The sequence below is a fragment of the Chiloscyllium plagiosum genome, chromosome 19, assembly GCF_004010195.1.
Source record: "Chiloscyllium plagiosum isolate BGI_BamShark_2017 chromosome 19, ASM401019v2, whole genome shotgun sequence".
NCBI classification, from domain to species: Eukaryota; Metazoa; Chordata; class Chondrichthyes; order Orectolobiformes; family Hemiscylliidae; genus Chiloscyllium; species Chiloscyllium plagiosum.
In genome coordinates this window covers 16,836,025-16,857,259 of record NC_057728.1, presented here as the reverse complement: position 1 = coordinate 16,857,259, position 21,235 = coordinate 16,836,025, and the positions used below count along the sequence as shown (strand labels likewise).

Here is a 21,235-nt window from a genome sequence, read left to right as displayed (position 1 = left end):
GGTGGGGTCTGAGGGCAGAGGTGCGGGATGTGGACAAGATGCTTTGGAGGGCATCTTTAACCACGTGGGAAGGGAAATTGCGGCCTCTAAAGAAGGAGGCCATCTGGTGTGTTCTGTGGTGGAACTGGTCCTCCTGGGAGCAGATACGGTGGAGGCGGAGGAATTGGGACATTAATACTGTCTACCATGCTGCCCAAATTTGCTCTGCTACAAATTTGGATATTTGACTCTTTAGGTCATTATCCAAGTCATTAATGAAAATCATGAATTGAGGCACCAACACAGATGCCTGAAGGATGCCACTTGTCAGGTCCTGCCAATTTGAGTACTTATACATATTCCAACCCTGTTTCCTGCCAGTCAACCAATTTCCTATCCATGTCAGTTCAAAGCAGAGTGGTAAAGACATCAGAAAAACCAGCTGAAGTTCAGTGACAGGAGGGCCAGGCTGCAAGTGATAATACTACGGTAGTAAGTACCAATTCCTTGACTCTACATTTAACATCTTAGTGTCGCAAAAGGCTTAATGACCTCACTGGTTTATTGAAGTAAAAGGAAATTTGAACAGTGTACGAAGCAAATGCACTAACTACAAGTTTCTCTCCCTCCCACTTGGCAGAAGTACTTCATGAGGCCATTGCAATATCCAGCTTTACTTGTGGGCCATGCTGTGAAGACTGCAGCAGAGATGCCTTAGCAAAGGGAGTGCACTGGCTAATTAAGATGCAAGAACTGCATCCTGTGGAATCCAATGGTCTTCTCTATTGTGGCTTATGGCAGATGAAACACAGTAGGTTTAGATTCCACACTGAGGGTGCACCAGACAAGAATGACAAAAAATAGTCCAACTCAGAACAATACTGACTCCCATCCCCACCACCCCAAGACAACCAATAGTAGAAGGAACCATCATGATCTGGACATATAGCAATGGGAATAAAATGGTTTCTTTCATATGCCATGAGACATGGAAGATTTGAACCAAACCTAAACAAAAACTGTATGTGAAAGCTCTGGGTTTGAGATTACTCTGAGTTTGAGTTCAGAGTGTACTTTGGGATTGGTGGGGCTCATGACAGAGTGAAGGGGACAATATTCATCAGATCGGGGGGAGCTGACACATTAGCTGGTTAGAATGTTGGATGATTGGATATACTCAGGATAGGATACACAGGAAGTTATAGTAGCAGCAAAGGCAGAGCAAGTCTGGAACTGCAATGACTGAAGAGGGGCAGTGAAGTAGCAAGTTCTTGGAGGACTTGGATGGAGGAGGGACAGGAGATCTAGTTGGGTAAGGGACTAGGTTCTGGCTTGCTTGAAAGGCAGAGTTGAACATTGAAAAATTTGTTGATTCAGTCTAAGTGGTATTCAGCCTTGGCTTCTCGTTGGTGCATATGTTCTTGGTCACAGCTGCAGATGAATACTTAATGATACTGTTTTATCCTCAGACACACACTGCATGTGAAATTAGATCATGTGGGATTGGGGCTAACATACTGACATATTGAAGATTGGTTGTTGGAAAGAAAACAGAACCGATAAACAGAGTATTCTCAGGTGTCAGCTATGACTAGTAGGTACTGCAAAGATCACTATGACAAGCTGATAGCCAAGCAATCTAAATCAACAATTTATGTCAGGGAGGGATTAAACCAGAGTAGCAGGGGAATGGAAACCTGAGTGGCAAGACAAAAAAGTAAGGGAAACAAAGATGGAAATGAAAGGTAGAAAAGGAGACAGCAAAAGTGCAAAGCAGAAGAAACAAGGGCTAACAGTAAGGACAGCCAGAATGCAAAAGGGGTGTTAAAATGACAAGGTATTACATTTGAGTCCAGATGAATGTGCGAAGTATTTGCAATAAGGTAGATAAATTAACAGTGCAAAGCATTCTAAATGGGTATATGATAGGATTGTAATCACAGACACATGACTGCAGTGTGGAGGAGGCTAGGAACTGAATATCAAAGGATAGTCAAACTTTAGGAAGGACAGGTAGGTGTTGTAAGGGAAAACTGAAATTGGTGCAACAGTGAGAAAAGATATGGACGTAAAAAGCATAAATGTGCAATCAATCTTGGTGGAGGCAAACAGCAATGGAGGTGGGGAGAACCATGAGGAAGATTTATCTATAGACCTCCAAATAGGATTGGTAAAGGCAGGGACAGTATTAACTAGGTAATTAGCAATGAAACAAAGATGCTACAGTAATCATGTGTCAATTTAACCTACATATAGACAGGGCAAACCACTATAACAAAAATATGGTGGTAAATAAATTCCTGGAGTAGGCACATAGATAGATAAATAGAACAGGAGAAGACCACTCAGCCAGTCGAATGTGCTCTGCCATTTAATACAACCATGGCTGAATGACTCTTCAATACTCCTTCCCCGCCCCCCCACATTATGCCTGTGACCCTTCACATCATTGCTGATCAAACATAAACTTCTACTTTAAATATATTCAATAAATGAGCTTCCACAGCACTCTGAGGTGGAGAATTCCAAGGATTCGGAATAAACAAAAAAATTGCCTCACCTTGGTCCTTAATGGCACCCTTGTTTTTAAAGTTATGTCCCTGATTCTAGACTCCTCAAACAAGGGAAACATCTTCCCTGCATCTACTTGTCTATTTCTTTCAAGTATTTTGTAGATTTCAATAAGATCACCTCACTATTCAATGCATAAGAGAATACAGGCCCAGTTTGCTCATGTTCTCTTCATAGGACAGTCTCACCATTCCAGAATCAAGCTTGGTGAATATTCACTGCACTCCCTCTACGGCAATATCTTCCAAGATAAAGAGATGGAAACTGCATACACTACTCCAGGTGTAATCTGTCAAATGAAGACTTCACTACTCAAATCCTCAACAATATAGATTAACATTCCACAAGCCTTCCAAACAGCTTGTTATATGTAGAACGTAGAACAGTACAGTACAACACGGGAACAGGACCTTCAGCCCACAATGAGCATGCTGACCATGGTGTCATTCTAAATTAATCCCATATGCCCACACATGATCCATAATGTCCTGCAGAGTGTTGCTAATGAAAGAGACCTTGGGATGCAAGTTCACAATTCCTTGGAAATGGAGTTGCAGGGAGAAAGCATAGCGAAGGCGGTGTTTGCTATGCTTGCCTGTATTGGTCAGTGCATTGAGTGTAGCAGCTGGAATGTCACATTACAGCGACACAGGACATTGGTTGGACCACTTTTGGAATATTGCATTCAAAGAGTAGCAAGACAAGGAACAGTTCAGAATGCAGCATGAGGACCAAGAAGTTGATTAAGAACAGGAAATAAACTGCGCATGTAAGCTTGCAAGGAACATAAAAACAGACTTTAAGAACTTCTACAAGTAAGAAGATAAAATGTAGGCCCCCTACAATCTGAAACAGGAGATTATGAAGAATAGTAAATGGCAGAGCAGTTAAGACAACCAGTTTAGTTCTGTCTTCACAGAAGATACGCTAGGGAAGCGAGGGTCAATTAGGAAGGAGGAAATGAAGGAGATTCACAATAGTTAAAAGTAAGAGGTGCAGAAAACATTTCTTAAACTCAGATTCTAGCAATCTCCCTCTAGCATTCCTAGACACATTGATTGACTTGGAAATTTTTGTGGTTGTGTGCACTCCGGAACCCTGCTAATATGCAAGAAAGCTTTTTTAAAAAAGAAAATCATTTTAATGTACAGCTAGACCCCATTGCAAGGCAAATAAAACATTATCAAGGCTTGGAAACAAACAAAAGTAGTAAAACCATCTTCTGAAAATACAAAATGCAAACTATGTTATACTTAAAGTTATACAAAGTTAAACATTGTTTCCCAACCAAATTGACAAGGAGAATGCTGGACTTCAATTTAAGGGAAATTGGAAGGTTCTGTCAGGAGAGAGTCTGCCTGACAGTAACTTTTCTAAAAAGCCAGGATGAATGTTGACATTGACATGAACATTATTTTCAAAGATGCTTCCAACTTTGATGAAATTGATGTTCAGTACCACAACATATTAACAAAACATATTTAAAAATCTTGATTTTCTTAACTAATTTACATTCTGAAAAAAATACTTGTTACAGGATACCTGCATAAGTTCCAAAAAATAAGGTTAACCTTAGGAGAAAAAAATCCACAAAACCACTGCATTAGAATAACTATTGAGCACATATTAAACACAGACAATGTAAAAGTACTTAGTTGCAATTGTCAATCTAACAAGAAGAAGTCCGACTTGCCTCAAGCAGTTGTCAAAAGACAAATTTGATCTCCCAACACATGGACAACCAAAGTGAACAATAGCTGATCCTAAGTTGGACTCCATTGCAGTACTTCCCAATATCTATAGTAATCAAATTAATGTCACTGCCAAATTGGGTTTGGCCCTATTTTGCATCGTCAATTTGACCTATCTAATTCCCATCTCGTGTCAGTACAGCTATTGATAAGTCAAAAGGGAGAAAGACTAATATTTCAAGCAAGAAATTAGTTACCTTTGAAGAATTTCTGATATGGGCATAATTCTATGGACATAATTGCAAATCATATTTTGTTACAAAAGTACTATCGGGTAAATTCACTGATCCCAGTGGTAGCTTCCCTCAAAAAGTCCAACTCAGAACTGGTGCCGTAACATCTTTCTAAACATAGTACCCTGTTGGGCATGCGAGATCCGTCAATGTATTCTAGCTGATTATTTAATATTAAAACAGCAATAGAAAAACTTTATTTAAACTTGGTCTGATTCTCCTCAGTAATACATTTTTAAAGCATTATTTAACACTGAGTTTACAGTGGCTTTACCATGACAGTTAACAATCGAGCTGGCAGAACTGAAGAACACTGCAATGTCCACCCCACTGTCTAACAAAGTTGAGCCCTTATTAATATGCAAGCTTTTGCTCAAAAATGTCAGTTTCATGTTTATTGCTAATAAAAATACAAAACTTATAATTACACATACAAAGTTTCCATGAAGCATTTTGGAAATCTTTGGTGTCCATGTAATCCTGGTTGCAACTATACCGCATCTGATTGAAAAACAAAACCTTTGTGATGTTTCATTCCCAGATGTGTCTCTCGGAAATTAATTCCCAAATCACACCAGGTCACGTGTCAAACTGGAGTTGAAAGTGATGATTCATTTGAAGCAAGTAACTGGATTTGGCTGACAGCAGGGTGTGTGAGTCACACCAGGAGTGTTATTTACCTTTGAGTCATGAGGCCTCGGTTCAAGAGTGACTTGCTGCAGATTTGTGTAATAGCATGATTGGATATGGCTGCTCTGGTTGTAATGGGATACTCCACTACTTCCAATACAACTAGTGAGGTGCTAGGAACAAACCACCTCATTCATACCTGGTAAGCACTGCTTTCCTGAAAACCAATGACAACCTTGATTTCTAAGGAACCGAGTTGATATGTGGCATACTTCAGTTACATCTATATTTCATCTCAAACTTGTCTGCCTGCTGGGAAAATAGTCTTGCTCATATATTAATGGCGGTGTCCCATTTTCAATTTTTCAATGTCACTTTGTTATCACAATTCTGCAGAGCTCCAGAAACCAACTTTGCATCTAAGCGCACACTAGTGGTAAAGGGGGAAATAGCAAGTGAGCTATTTGTAATGAACACCTTGGCTTTGCTGTACTAAATGTTTGAGTTCAAGCCCATTGCAGAATCCAAGAGCACAGTATATAAAATTTCAGGATATCATATACAAGTAATTTGAAACATGGTTTGTGGTAACTGCAGCGCGTTTAAAAGTAATAAGGCAAGATTGAATCCATGACTCTTAGTTTATGATCTCTACAACATTTTTTTTATTTCACACTTTGTGAACTACTTGATAATCAGTTAATTGGATCAATCGGTACTGTTATAATTGTATTGTGACTAAAAAGGAACACTTACAGTGCAATGGACAATGTTCCTACGTCTGAACCAGAAGATCCAGCTCAAGTCACACCTGCTCCAGAGGTGTGCAGTAACAGAAGTGAACAGGTCGAGGAGATGTACCATATGACTACCACAATAGTAGAAGGTCAACTAGTATTTCCTAATTCTTTTCTATTTAGCATTTCTGTGTACACCTTTTAGTTTGCTACTTCACAAATGCATTGAAATTATAGTACAGAAATAGGCCATTTAGCCCAACAAATCTCAGTTAGGATTTATCTTTTAGCAATAATCCTAATTATATATCCCTGTCATGTTCCATATCCCTTTATTCTTTTGTCTTTCAGCCGCCTATCCAAGTAGTCTTAAATAATAAATTCATCTCTGCTCCTATTAACTCAGAACCCGTTCAATGCTCTCAAAAACCTCCGAACAATTCCTCCAGCTTCTGTCCAAAATCTCTGAAGAAGGTTGATCCCTGCACCATATCATGCTGGTCACCTCTTTCATTTGATCTCTTGGAGTCACTTCAGTAGATCAGGTCAGGTCTCCAGGAGGGCTGGAAGCAGTGCCCAGCAAGTTCTTGTACTCAGCAGCACTTGGAGGTGACCAAGGCTGCTGCAGGAAGAGCACTTTACAACCCCAAGATTGGAGAGGACCCAAGGCTGGGGGCTGTAGAGAGATGACACTGGAGGCACAGTTGGAAGCTTTGGCTTCCGCTGGACAATCCTGCTTGATATCCCCACCCACTGATCTCCTCTCCCTGCCAACCCCAACCCCAACCCCAATCAAGCTACATACACCATAGCAACTCCTATGTATATAGTTTGGATTAGTCCCAGTTAAAACTGGATTAACCCCAGTTGTAGTTGACTGACCATTAAGTGGTCTTAACTGGCCAATTAAGAGCTTTAACTGGTTGCAAATCAACCATGATCCTGTGTGTACAGAATTTACTCTGGGGTTGGGGAGGTGAAGAGAGAGAAAACAGGAAGGTGTCAGGATTTGTGCAAGGTACCACCCAGTCTAACTAAATACCCTTCCCACTTCCAAGAACAAGAGATTGACCTGATGTTTCATCTTCACGTCACCTCTTAAATCTCCTCTTCTCTGACAAAACTATCCCAATTTTTTTTCACATTGTTGCCCTTTTCTCTATTTTGTAATGCCATCCTCTAGCAGTAAACCACACTCCAAGGCAGTACAGGTCACAGATTAAGGCTACATTTTAAAAAGTGGATTCTTCAACCTGTTCCCTCTCAATTTCATTTCTGTCAGCAACTTTGGGGAAATTTCCTCAATTTCTTTTTCACAATAAATGCATTATCCAGAATATAATTTAAGCCACAGCCCAATAATGGTCACAGAATAACTCCGGAAATCCTGGATTAGAGCACAAGAGACCGAGAATTCTGGTTACCTCGTTCAAAGTATCAGTCCCTGCAAATTAAGATTTTTGATACTTAAAAGTACAATGGAGAGATGCAGTTACAGGTGCAAGATCTTTTTTCCATACTCCCAAGTATCTGCTCCATTGAATAATGCTGAAATTAATAATACTTTCAAGCTTTGGACAACAAACATGTCACAGACATGCTATGAAAATAACTAGAAATTACGTTACTCACCCAGGCAATTATGGCCATCATGTGCCAACATAAAGCCATCGTAACAAGTACATCTGTAGTTGCCTGGAATGTTGATGCACTCATGAACACAGCCACCATTGTAGTCATTGTCACATTCATCAATATCTGAAAGACAGTTAGAAAGACATACTTCAGTAAGGCAAAGGACACTCTGGAAGGCATCACAGACAAAAATAGGGTAGTTGACGGTGAGGATGACAAGCACCATAGTAATGTTACTTGTTAGTCCCAGTGAAAATGGGTTTCAAGAATACAAACAACTCACAGCAAACATCACGAGCAAGTAAACGGCTGTGGAAACAAAAATGGAAAGGGGTGGAAGTTCATGGATGTGGGGGCAGTCACAAAACTGGTCTGTTCCCATAACCAAGTGCAAGGAATTTTTTTTAATGTCTCTTGTTTTACAAAAAAAGCTGATAAGCTTTTGAATGTAGAAGTCAAAAATTTAAATAGAATGAGCTTAAAGAAATTACAAGTCATTTAGTTAAAAACTTGCCTTGCGTACCACGCACATAAACTGCTGTTAACAACGTTAAGTGACCGTTAACAGAAGATCATGGCAGTGTTAACTCTTATTTTTAACAAATTATGTCCTTCATTAAAATAATCCTGCCATATAAACATGGAGTAGATTTTCTTGTCAATCAGGCACAGGGAAAGATTTCCCAACACTACAATACGGTGTTTTCTGCAGGTCATAAAACCAGCCTCAACCATGGGGTGCAATCCACACTTGAATTAATCAGAATTACTAATAAAACAAAGTATAAGACAATCACATTGTTCAAAATCTTTTGATGGTTATTTGTTTTTTTTTGCCCCCTCATTTAGTTGAAGAACTGAGGGCTCAAAAGGAAGGTTTACAGGTTTCATTTTTATATTAAACATTTCACAAAAATTCTGAGACTCCATAACATATTTATCATTGTCTGAGTCCTCTCATTATGGTTTATATTTGGAGGCCAAGTCCATTCTAAAGACCTGAGCTATATATCTTCTAAATCAACCTGTTCAGAGATGTTATTATAGACTGTAGGAGCAGGTGCGACTTGAATCCAGGCCCCCTGGAAAAAGCCTGAGCTATTTCTTCCATACTTATTACCATTAGCTGAACAAAGTTTTCAATCCCACTTGTGCCCACAATTAGATAGTTGCAATAGTCTGCACCAATGCAATGTAGAGAATTTCTCAATATGCAGTGTTTCAGCACAGTATTTTTGTATTTCCAAATACAAAGAACACCAGCAAGGGAAAATAGAAGAGCAGGTGAAATAGTTCCTCAGACCTGCTTAGCAATTCTACATCAAATCCATTTTCACAATCTGTCCTGGTTTCCCTTCATCCTTTGGATGTTGAAAACTCTACTAACATGCATTTTGAATGGACCCATTGATTATGATGAAGGCTTGTGGATGGTTAAAGAAAAGATTTCTCCGTAAATCAGTCTTAGAAAGGTCAACCCCTATCTGAAGTGGTTCACAGGAAATCAATTACAAATTATTCTTGAAATGAAACTAAGTTGGCCAATCAACGATTGAAAGAACAAGAAGAATGAAACTAGCATCAGTGGTTCATCTTGTCTTTTCTTAAGAAGAGTTGAAAGTGATAACTGTAAAAGAAAAACATCATCTTCTTGGAGTCAGTCAAAAGCAAACACTGGTTCCAAATTCTTTTAAGTGGACCAATATCCTGAAATCTTGAAACAATGAAAATTAACCCCATTCTGAGCAATAAAACATTCCAACATGTATTCCTAAAATCTGGAAAGTACATTTCAAAATATTTCAAATTGAAACTTACAGAAGGTACAATACCATTCAACTTTTGTACATACAGCATGTTCCACCTTAAGGTACCTCAACACAATTACAATTCTTTGGATATTTACAAAATGCATTCCATGTCAAGAGTACAGCCTGAAGGGTTCTGCACAGTTTGCAGCCCCTCAGAGTATTGTGACAGAGAGGCCTTATAAAGTGGTGTTTTCCCATTACAGCTCTGCAGCAACAGCAGCAGCACAACACCAGATCTAACAAAAGTCACTGCGTGTAATCTTCCTTAATTTGTTTGTAACACTTCACACTTGTGTTTCAAATACTGGCACCACACTTCAACATCACACTTTGTTGTTTCACTATTATCATGCAAATTTAAGCACAGCACTTTGATCGGATTAGCTCAGATTTTGATTTTTAATGTGAAAAATTATGACTATGAATAATTACAGATAACTACTAAATGTTACAACTGAAATAAAACCAAATTTGTTTTTAAATTTAGAAAATCACTTTCTTTACCAGATTTTCTAAGTTCACATATGTTTCAAATGAAATAATTAAGTACGCCAATAAAATGCTGATGTTTATTAATGGTTTTATTCAGAAAAATCAGTCAGTCTGGCAAGCTGAGGGCTGAGTTCATATTTTTCAGATATATTGTTCTGACAAAAACCATCAACTTCTTCACATTTGCCTTCAATTCTCAGCATGCTGCAGTATGTCGACAAGAGCTCAAAGTGCCTCATTCTGCCAGATACAAAAGGCATCTGTTTTATTCCACCAACTTCTAAATAAGAGTGCAGTAAAATCTTTAGAAACTTCTACTTTAAGCAACATCCTTAATGTAATTACTTACTTACAGGCAAACCTAAAACCTATTCCTTTATTAACACAGACATACTCTCTCTTCAATTCCCCCAATAAATGTAATATACACTGGACTTTTACAATTTCCTTTTTCCACAGTGCACACAGGAACCAGCACCTGAACCAGCATATGCTTCTTTAAACATTTCACCCATAGGAGGGCCAAGGAGATCGTAGAAGGGGCATCTATTCTAGCCATGCAAGATGACAAGACTGAAAAATCACACCAGATTAAAGAATTAAGATCCCTACCTTCACACTCCCCTCCCTACAGGGCACTAGACACAAACAAACTTCCACTCCCTTTTCTGTCTCATTCAGAAAGGATAATGTTCATCCATTCTTAAACTCTCCTTTCTGGCAGATCTACCACAGCAAAGAGAAGCCCAGAAAACATGTCTCTTCACTCCCCATGCATCAGCTCAGACTTTTCAACCAAGTTAAACAAGTAGGCTGAGGAGATGACAGATTCATGGAGATACAGAGATCCACCAAACCAAAAACGGTCCCATGTTTTTCCTGCTCTTATTTTCACTCCATAACCAATCCACAATCTGTGCTAATTAGAAGAGACATTGCAATCAGGTTGAATTCTCAACAACCCGAAATTCCAGTTGCATTCAAAGGTGTCAGAACAGCAAAAATAATAGAATGATGCCCATGATAAACTCAAGTTCTGTCTGGAAACTCTAAATTATCCAAAATAAACCTGTGCTTCCAAATAAACCTGTTGGATTATAAACTGGTGTTGTGAGATTTTTAAACTTTGTCCACCCCAGTCCAACACCGGCACCTCCAAGTTATCCAAAATCATGCAAGATTGTCACTTGAGTGCGCCAAACCCTCGGTGGAGATTAGGCCGTGTTGGAGTGCAAAACCGCAGCACTCCAAGCAAGCTGTCATTTGACATCAAGATCTCTCCAAAAGGAGGTTCAAACTCCACAAGCAGGCTCAACCTCTCAGAGGTTTAAAAATACAGTCAAAGGGAGAGAAGAGTACATTGATCCCATAGAAAACTTTACAGCTGAGGTTTACATTGCTAAAGTATAGTAGATTCCATTATTGAGTTTGTCAACCATTTTGGAGCACAAGGCAACATCTTGGAACAGATCCACAAGCAGTTCTTCACTCCAGCAAGGAACAGGATGTGAAAACTTGAAGGCATGGGATTCGGGGTAGCGCATTGATGTGAATATAAAACTTGTTAGCTAACAGGAAACAAACAGTAGGAATAAATGAGGTTTTTTCTGAATGGCAGGCAGCAACTAGTGGGGTACCTCAGGGATTGGTATGAGGACTCCAGTTATATGCTAACAATTTAGATGAGGGAATTAAATGCAATATCTCAATTTGTAGATGACACAAAGCTGGTTGGAAGGATGGGCTGTGAGGAAGATGCAGAGATGTTGCAGTGTGCAATGGACAGGCTGAGTAAGTAGGCAAATGCATAGCAAATGAAGTATAATGTGAATAAATGTGAGATTATCTACTTTGGTAGCAGAAATAGGAAGGCAAGTTATGACTTAAATGGCTGTAAATTGAGAGAGGGCCTTTGTTCCTTAAGACCTAGGTCGCCTCATGCACCAGTCACTGAAAGTGTACTTGTATTTGCTGCAAGCAGTACAGGAGGCATTCATAGGGAGAGGATTTGAGTACAGGAACAAGGATGTCTTACTGCCATTGTACAAGTCACTGGTGAGGCCACATTTGGAATATTGTATGCAGTTTTGGCTTCCTTACCTGAGGAGGGATGTTCTTCCTATAAAGGGACCGCAGCAATCATTTACCAAATTAATTCCTGGGATGGCAGGACTAAGTTATGAGAAGAGATTGAGTCAGTTAGGATTGAATTCAATGAAATTTCCAAGAATGAGGGCGAACTTTGCTGGTTTCTATGAAATACCAAAAGGACTAGACAGGTTCGATGCAGGAAGGATATTTCTGAGGGTGGGAGAATTCTGAATTAGGGGTAATAGTTTAAGGACAAGGGGTAAACCTTTCAGGACTAAGATGAGTAGAATTTTCTTCATCCAGAGAGTGGTGAGCTGGAAAATCACGAAACTGGTTGAGGCCAAACCTCAAGGAGGAGGTAGCTTCAGCTCTTGGAGGTAAAGGGAGATGGGGAAGGGTAGAATTATGGTATTGAGCTCCATGATCAGCCATGATCATATGGAATGGTGGAGGAGGTTCAAGGGGTCAAATGGCCTCATCCTGTTCCTATCTTCTGTCTTTCAATGTCAGAACAGCTGCATATCCCATATGAGTCACGGAGCCATTGTGAAGCAGCTTTGCTCATGTAGCTCAAGGCAGATCAGGCAGAGAGTGTTTCCACCTCAGAAGCATTCCTGCAGGATAGTAAAGTCTCCTAAGAGGAGCTGGGCCACAAGCAGTTCATCTGCTGTGATGGATTGCTAGACAAATTCAACACACGGCTCAGCATAATCTTCCACATTGTAAAGAGCAAGGGTGTGGCAACAGTTGATTGCAAAATGGCTTCACTCTCATCCTGAACAAGTGTACACCAAGAATATATAAAGGTGGATGATACAAGATTGTTCTTCCCATTTTTCACCAGATTACTCTTCGATATTTAAACATTGAATACTCAACAAAAAGTGTAGGAAAGAATGGGTCTCTGCTTTGCTATGTGCCAACAGGATAGCACCAAAAAGCTACTATTTCTTAGAATTGGAAATCTATGCTACCACAATGTATCTGACAGATGAAGCAATCATTGGTGCAGCACATTCTTCAACTGAGGAAGCCAACGACCCTGAAGAGTCCGAGAGTGCTTGCCCTCACTAACCTGGTTCCCTGCCTTAGTCTGAAGAGATGCTCTGGGATTTCACACTGCAGCACAGAAACATGGAAAAATATATTTGACTGCACTGAAATGGACAGACTGTCAACCTCATCCAAAGACAACGTCATAAGTAGAAAAAGATTGAGTTTTTCTGGACCTGACACCCAACATGTTTCAATGTCATTTACTCTACAAGGTCAGACCATTGTAAGGTGTGAGCCAATTGAAAATAAACACATTCCACACACATACTGTGTATGCATTTGGGATTTTTGTTTTGGCAGAGCACATTTGAAGGCAACATGGCTTATATAGGAGCTTCCTTGGTTAACCTGAATTCCTGTTAAGCACCAAATGTTTGGGCAAATCCCCTGCAATTCAATTCATTATTATCTCATTGTATTGCACCTGATTCTGAGTACAAAGTTTACATAATAAACATTTGTGAAACTTTTCCCAAATGCTTTTTGAAAATTTAAATAACTACATCCATCAGTTCACCCATACCTATTTCATCCCAGATAACTTGAATATATTTGCCAAAGTTAGTTTCCCTTTAATCAATTCAGATGTATTCTGCTGAACCATGTTATGATTTTCAAAGTGCCCTAACAATACATTCCAACATTTTGACTACTCTTGATATTAGGTTAATGAACCTATAAGTTCCTGCTTTTTCTGCTCTTCCTTCCTGAAATAGTAGGGATTTGTTTGTTACCTTCTAATCCTTGAGCAGTGTTGTACAATCCAAGAAGTCTACAAGATCAAAACCAATATTCCCCCATCTCTGCAGCTACTTCAAAACTCTAAGCTGTAGATGTGTAGGTCCAGAACAATTCATTACGACACAGTGCCATACATTTCAGAGTCATTTTACGAATTGAAGGAGATAATTTGGTCCATAGGGTCCATGCCAGGAGTAGTATTTCTTTCTGATACAGATTTCTTTAAGTTCCTCATTTTTGCTAGACCTTTGTCTCCCTAATACTTTCAGAGTGCTTTTCATGTCTTGTCCACGAAGACAAACGCAAAGTACTTGTTAAACATCTTTACCACTTCCTCATTTCCCACTATAATTTCAAGGTCACTGCCTCTAGCAGGCCCACGTTTACCTTTACGCCTCGTTTCCCATTTACATACCTATAGAAATTGTTACAGTCTGTCTTATTTAAAGAAACTTGGTCAACCCTCATATTTGCTTTTTTATTTCTATCACTTGCTTGGCCCTCACTGGCAAAATTCTGAATTTCTCTCCAAACATGCAGGTTCACTATTCACTCTTTTTATTATTGTCTAAAAATTTGACAAACCTTTTATTCTCTCCTCTCATGTTTGTAGCCAATCGCTTTCCTGTTCTGAATGGTTTCTAACCAACTGATGTGGCCTTCAGCCACCTAGAGTGGCATGTCAGCTGGTTTTGCATTTGCCTGCTGCCATCCCACTACTATGACTAACCTAAATGCTTTCTCATTCTTCTATATACCTACTGTCCCTGAGAGTCTGTGGAACTCAAGTTGGTTGGCGGTATGGTGGCTCAGTGGTTAGCACTGCTGCCTCACAGCACTAGGGACCTGCATTCAATTCCAGCCTCAGGCGACTGTCTGTGTGGAGTTTGCACATTTTCCCTTTGTCTGCGTGGGTTCCTCCGAGTGCTCTAGTTTCCTCTCACAATCCAAAGATGTGCAAGTTGTGTGAACTGGCCATGCTAAATTGCCCATAGTGTAGGTTATTAGTCAGGGGGAATTAGAGGGTAGGGGAATGGGTCGAGGTGGGTTATTCTTCGGAGGGTCAGTGTGGACTAGTTGGGCTGAAGAGTATTATTTCTAATTCTCAGTCAGGAGCAGTGAACAAGTTAAAGCCTAGAAGAAGAGATGGTGAAATCCTTTGTGATGAAAAGAATGTTGAAGGAATTGGTGATCAGGATTGATAACCTCTAAGCTGAGTGGGGGGGCTTAGCCAATGCTCAAGATTGTCTTAATTGTCTCTACCATTCAGTACAAAATGTGCAGAATCAACTGCAATTTCTCTGATAATTCAAGTTAATTTCTCTTGATTCCCAATTTTAAGAATACAGTCATTACCTAAGGTGCTTGCTTTGCTTGGTTTTCCTTAGTAACCTGTATAAATCATACAAACAGATTATAGTCAAGCAGGTTTATTTGAAAGTAAAAGCTTTCAAAGCACTCCTCCTTCATCAGATAGCTATGGGGCAAGTACATAGGACACAGAATTTATAGAAACAGATTCAAGTGTCATACAACTGATGTGATGTATTAGACAAACCTAGATTGCTGTTAAGTCTTCAATCGCTTAGAATGAGAAGTATCTAAATCCCAGAATTTCTTTCAAGTCACAGTCCCAAGATAATTAAAAAAAGGGGGACACCTCAGCTCAGACAGTGCAGTAAAGGTGTGAGGTTAGAGTCTGTCTGTATCCCAACCTGGAGTCAGATTGGTTTTATTTCCAAAGTAGGAATTTATAAAATGTCATTGACTGACTGCCTACAGATTGCGTGCTTTTTGAACAAGATAGAATGTATCTGAAAATACAAATCTTTTACTTATGAATTCTCTGTCCTATGTACCTTGCCCACTAGCTAGCTGACAAAGGAGCGGCGCTCTGAAAGCTCATACTTTTGAATAAACCTGCTGGACTACAACCTGGTGTTGTGAGATTTTTAACTTTGTCCACCCCAGCCCAACACCGGCACCTCCACATCATTCTTTCAGCAAATTGCTGAAGTCCTTTATTTATTTATTTACAGAAGTCTAGTTACTGATGTTGAACAAATAATAGCATGGTTTATTGGACAAATTGTTTACTAATCTCTCTTTTCCAGTTATCTCTTAATCCGTTTGATTTGTTGTCTGTATGTTTTGGATTCTTTTTTGCTAGGTTATGGGCCATCACAAACTGTAAAGACCGATGTTGGAGAATATGATGGAACATAGGTGGATTCAGAACAAAAAATGAACAGACATGTGCTAAACAAAGAGAAAATAGAAGCCAAGGAATTTACTTGAGTTGAGGTCCATCATACCTGCCAGTATGATTAGAAACAACAGCAAAAACAAGAGTTAACCAAATCAATTTTGATGCTGTTCATGGAAGGAAAATAGTTGACCAAGGAAGAGTCTGAACTGAAACAATGCCAAGAACGTATATGAACAGGTAGCTATTGGTAAAGAACAGAGAGTAAGAATACAATAGAATGCAGAAAACAGAAAAATCTGAGGGTACATACGTATCTTTCAAAGCAGGATTTTAGATGGAGAATGACATGGGTAAAATTGGATTTTATGCATGGGGTCTTGATTATAAAAATAAACAAGTAAATGATTCTTAATCTGGTCAAGACAGTATGTAAAATCATAGATGGAAACATGTGAACAGTTTTGAATATGCCATTCTAGAAAGATATTGCAGCCATCAAAACGTGCAGTTGATGGCTAGAGAATGCTAGGATGGGGGATATATGAGACACACTTGAAAAGCTAAAACAGTTTTCATCACAGCAGAGAAGCTTAGGGCCAGCCCAAATGGAAAAATTCAAAGATCTGAAAAGGATTAAGAAAGTAAATAGTGGAAGATTATTTTCAAAGGACACTGAATAGGCAAGGAGGGAGACTAATGTTAGGATTAATGCTAAAAGCACAAGAGGGGTTTAATATAAAGCGTTACTAGAATCTGGAATGTAACTAGGCTATTGAACCAGTCAATCCTAGCATTTTTAGGGGCCCTTTCTGAGAGATCCCAATGCAAGCCATGAAGTGGAATGGAGTTGCACTAGTTCAGAAATGAGGCTTTAGTCTAAACTGATCTGACTAGTATATAAAAGAGGAGAAATCACTTTTATGACTTTACACCTTATTCTAAAACTTCCTCTGAATAAATCTTGGATCAAACATTTGGTCTTGAATAAGCTGAATATACAGCACTGAAGTTGTCTAATAAATTACAACTTAGGACTTTTTATCCTAAGTCCATGCTATCATCCATTATGTCACTTGTCTCTATGTTTTGTTTACCTCAGATCTACTGATTAGTGCCTAAATGGTCATGTCACCTGTGTTCTCCTTGAAGTGAGATCATCAGCTCAATGTCTGCTGATGCTTCCCCCTGACCCATAGGTAAATTTAATTCACTTATCCAGGGATGTTATGGAACATCTCTGCTGTAAGTGAGGCTTGAACTCCAGTCTCCTGGCCCAGAGGCAGAGACTCTATTAGTGCACTAGAAGAGCCCTCCCTCCTTGGTGATATCTTTGGAATTTTGTCAGTGGTGGTTTGCCATTGTCCCTCACTCTCAGGCAGGACAAGAAAGTAGGTCACAATTCCATCAGAGCTGGAACCACACCATCCACTAGGCAGCAAAACCATTGAACTAACCAGCATCTTCCTAAGAATTATTATTGCCAATATTAGCTAATTAAGGCTCAAACCAGTTTGATAGATATTTTTCTGTATGCTGTTTAAACAGATGTTGATCCATTTAAGTTAAATAACACCTCTGATAAAACAGCAAAGAATTCTATAGAAATGCACTAAATATTTATTGATGTATTAATTTCAGCAATGATCTCAGAGATTAATTGAGAGACTTAATTAATTTTTTATTCTGTAATAGCGCTACTGAAAGGCCATAGAACATTACAGCACAGTACAGGCCCTTCGGCCATAGACATTGTGCCGACCTGTGAAAACAACCTGAAGCCCATCTAACCTACACTATTCCATTTTCATCCACATGTGTATCCAATGATCATCAATCCATATGTTTATTCAAAAGAATACTTAGCTATTGATAAATGTAAAACATAACATGCTAAAAGTTAAGCACATTCATTTCACAATTAACAAAGAAAAACAGATGTCAAGGTAGAAATTTGAGCCAGAAGAAAATAAGTTCAAGACAATGTAATCTTTGAGGTTAGATGACAATAATAAACTCTTTTTAGTTTAATGACATCAACTGACCTCAATTCACTATAATTCCTAGCCATCCATTATTCTCCAAGTACTTTTTCAAAGAAAGATTACTCTATTTAATGCTCCATTCACATTGCTATGCAAGTAGTGCTGTCAGTTTTCCAGTTTTATGCATATTTTTGATTGTCCTTAGAATATTAACAAGGCAGCCTTTATTGTTCATCAGGAATTGGCTTGAGGCTACTTCACATCATCAAGCAGTATGGAATTAGAGTTGTAAGTAAGTCAGACTATATAGGAAAGGTCATTTCTTTTCTCCGAACAAAAGTAGTGAAACACTTGGTTTTCCAAAAATCCAAGAGCTTCCATGGTGTTCACACAATTTGAAAGGTTTGCTGACTTCAACTGCTCAAATCTATTGAACTGAAGTTTGAACTTTCAATTTTTAGTTTCCTAATCCAGTACCATGGCCACTGGATTATTGTAGCCAAATATGAAACAGAGAGTAAAACATCTGAACAGCTATATGGTCAGAACTATATGTGCAGTTCGTTAACAGCTGTTGAGAAAAGTTCCTCCCATCCACAGCAAGAAAAGATGACAAACCCAAAAGCAGGTTCCAAAAATAACACATGTTCCTTCATTGCTACTTACACTTGACTACTGCCCAGAGTAGAAACCACTAAACACCAAAAAAATGAGAACCTTGAATATCCGACATGCAGCAAGATTCTTTATCCTTTATACCAACCTTCTGCATTAGTGTGTCTGCTCAAAGCAAATTTCCTATCTTACAATTAACACACAAATATTTAAAGATGCATCTTTCAAAATAATTTTAAATTTAGATTGCAAGGCACCTTTGCACCTATTCTCGAATTTTAATGTACTTATTGCAGAGCAAAAGGAAAGTCTCAACAGTACAAGATTAAGCAATGCCAGAGACTGAAGATTAAACAGCAGACAGCTCAGAGCCATTTTACTTGTAAATGGGACGAAAACATTATTCCCCTCCTTATAATTTTACATGAAACCTCCTGGTGCTTAAAAGGATGAATTCAAATTGAACAAATGAAACCTGTACTTAATTTGCTTAAAAGAATATTGGAGATGATGTTGAAATTGGTCATTCTCTTTCTTGAAAAGATTACCGTTTAAAAATTGCATAGGAGCCTCAGGCGATCTAATTGATGCCATAGACTTGGATCATATAACTTGTGGGAAAAGTTTGGAATGGTAGAACAGGACATGAACTTGTTGGATGTAGACAGGTGCTTCAAGTTGGAAAAGGTATCCCATGGTAATTGTAGAATTCTCTTAGCAAATTTCAACAACAAAAAGAAACAAGCCTGAGCTGTGCATTCTCAATCTATCTATAGAAAAAGTCGAGTGAACAATAAGTGGAGACAGAGGGCAGAAAATAGTTGAATAAGTCATATTTTCAATTTTATTTAAAACCAAACAGGAAAGAAGGTTATAATTGTGAAGAACAACCTGAAAAAGTACTTGCAGTCCATGTGAATTATCACCAAGAACTGTATTTGCCCAAAATTTGGTGGTGTCTGTTTTGGGGAAGGTTTACCAAAGGTTTCTCTCCGTGAGCCTTGTTAACTTGCTCACACAATTTTACACTGTTCACTTCATTAAGTATGCACATCATACTCTACTCTCACATATTCTTGCGTTCAGCAACAATGGAGTGAAATAGTGTACAGCTGGGTTTTAAATATGGCACCCACAGCATGAACATTTGTTGGGCCATGTAGCAATGAACTATTCTTTGCTAGCAAATAAGAGAAGCTGTCTGCTTTATGTTTGCCCTAAAAAGGCAAATCAAGGCAAGCAGAAATGTTGAGAGCATAAAGTGAGTGAGTGCTAAGAAAATAAGCCTTCAAAGAGGCATCTTATTCCAATGGATGCCTACCCCAGCACATAAAGCGGGTAGGCAGCAACATTGTTGCAGAAGATGTTAGCAAACTCCAACATGTAGTATTAAAATGCTGAACCATGTCACCAGTGAGTCCAAAATGTGTCAATGTTTCCCTCTGTAGATGGAGATTGTAGAGGGTCCCTGCCCATGAGGCATATCCTGTGGGAAAGCTAACCTGGGAAAGACATTGGTGAGCTGCTACCACCAGGTTAGTGCTGACTTTCATGTCACGAATTCTCTCTGGTACTTGGGAAAATAGCAACTGGCATTTAAAATTAGACAAGATTAAGTAATGATAAAAACCTCATGTGTGCAAAAAAGGCCCCTCATCAGTGAGATTCTCATCGAGCCAGTAAAGCCTTAAGCGGAAAGTGGACGTTTTCCACTGCATCAAGAGTCTAATTTTTGTTCCCCCACACTCGCCATATTTTCCCAAATTGAAAGGCCATGGCTCACATAGTTCAGAAGCTGGAACTACTCAGCTCTGTGTTCAAGCCAAAGTTAGCTAAAGCTAACTAAAGCTTTTCCTCTTCAGCATTATCATTAGCAACATTCACAGTACAAGAGTTGGAACACAATGGGCATGAATTCTTGCAAAATCAGGAATTCCTGCCTAACCTTGGAGTGTAGGTTCATAATTCCTTGGAAGTGGAGTCCCAGGTAGACAGGATAGCAAAGAAAGCATTTGGTATGTTTGCCTTTATTGGTCAGAGCATTGAGTACAGGAGTTGGGAGGTCATGTTGCAGCTGTACAGGATATTGTTAGGCCACTTTTGGAATATTGTGTGCAATTCTGGTCTCCCTCCTAATGGAATGATGTGAAACTTGAAAGGGTTCAGTAAAGATTTACAAGGATGTCACCAGGGCTGGAGGGTTTGAGCTATAGGGATAGGCTGAATAGATTGGGGCTGTTTTCCCTCGTTTTGCAAACCGAGGGGAGGCCTTATAAGTGTTTATAAATCATGAGGGGCATGGATAGGGCAAATAGACAAGGTCTTCCCCCCACCCCAGGGGATGTGGGGGTTGGGGCCAGAACTAGAGGGCATAGGTTTAGGGTGAGACAGGAAAAAATTTAAGAAAGGGACCTAAGAGGCAACTTGTTCATGCAGAGGGTGGTGCATGTTTGGAATGCGCTACCAGAAGAAGTGGTGAGGCTGATACAATTACAGCATTTAAAAGGCACCTTGATGCATACATGAATAGGAAGGGTTTAGAGCGATATGGGCCAAATGCTGGCAAATGTGACTAGATTTATTTCGGATAGCTGGTCGGCATGAACGAATTGTACCCAAGGGTCTGTTTCCACACTGTACATCTCTATGACTCTGAGTGGCATATGGTGTTCAACCCTTCATAACATTTACAAGACAGAGAG

The 21,235-nt window shown here is 39.2% G+C and overlaps 1 protein-coding gene across 2 annotated transcripts in view; it reads right to left on the bottom strand.

Annotated features, from left to right (window-relative positions):
- scube1 (signal peptide, CUB domain, EGF-like 1) overlaps positions 1 to 21,235 on the bottom strand; it is a 282,056-nt gene that overhangs the window by 233,562 nt on the left and 27,259 nt on the right. For both annotated transcript variants that reach the window (XM_043709200.1, XM_043709201.1), the window contains exon 3: positions 7,534 to 7,659. In XM_043709200.1, the coding sequence (XP_043565135.1) occupies positions 7,534 to 7,659 (126 nt within the window). The remainder of the gene's footprint in view (positions 1 to 7,533; positions 7,660 to 21,235) is intronic.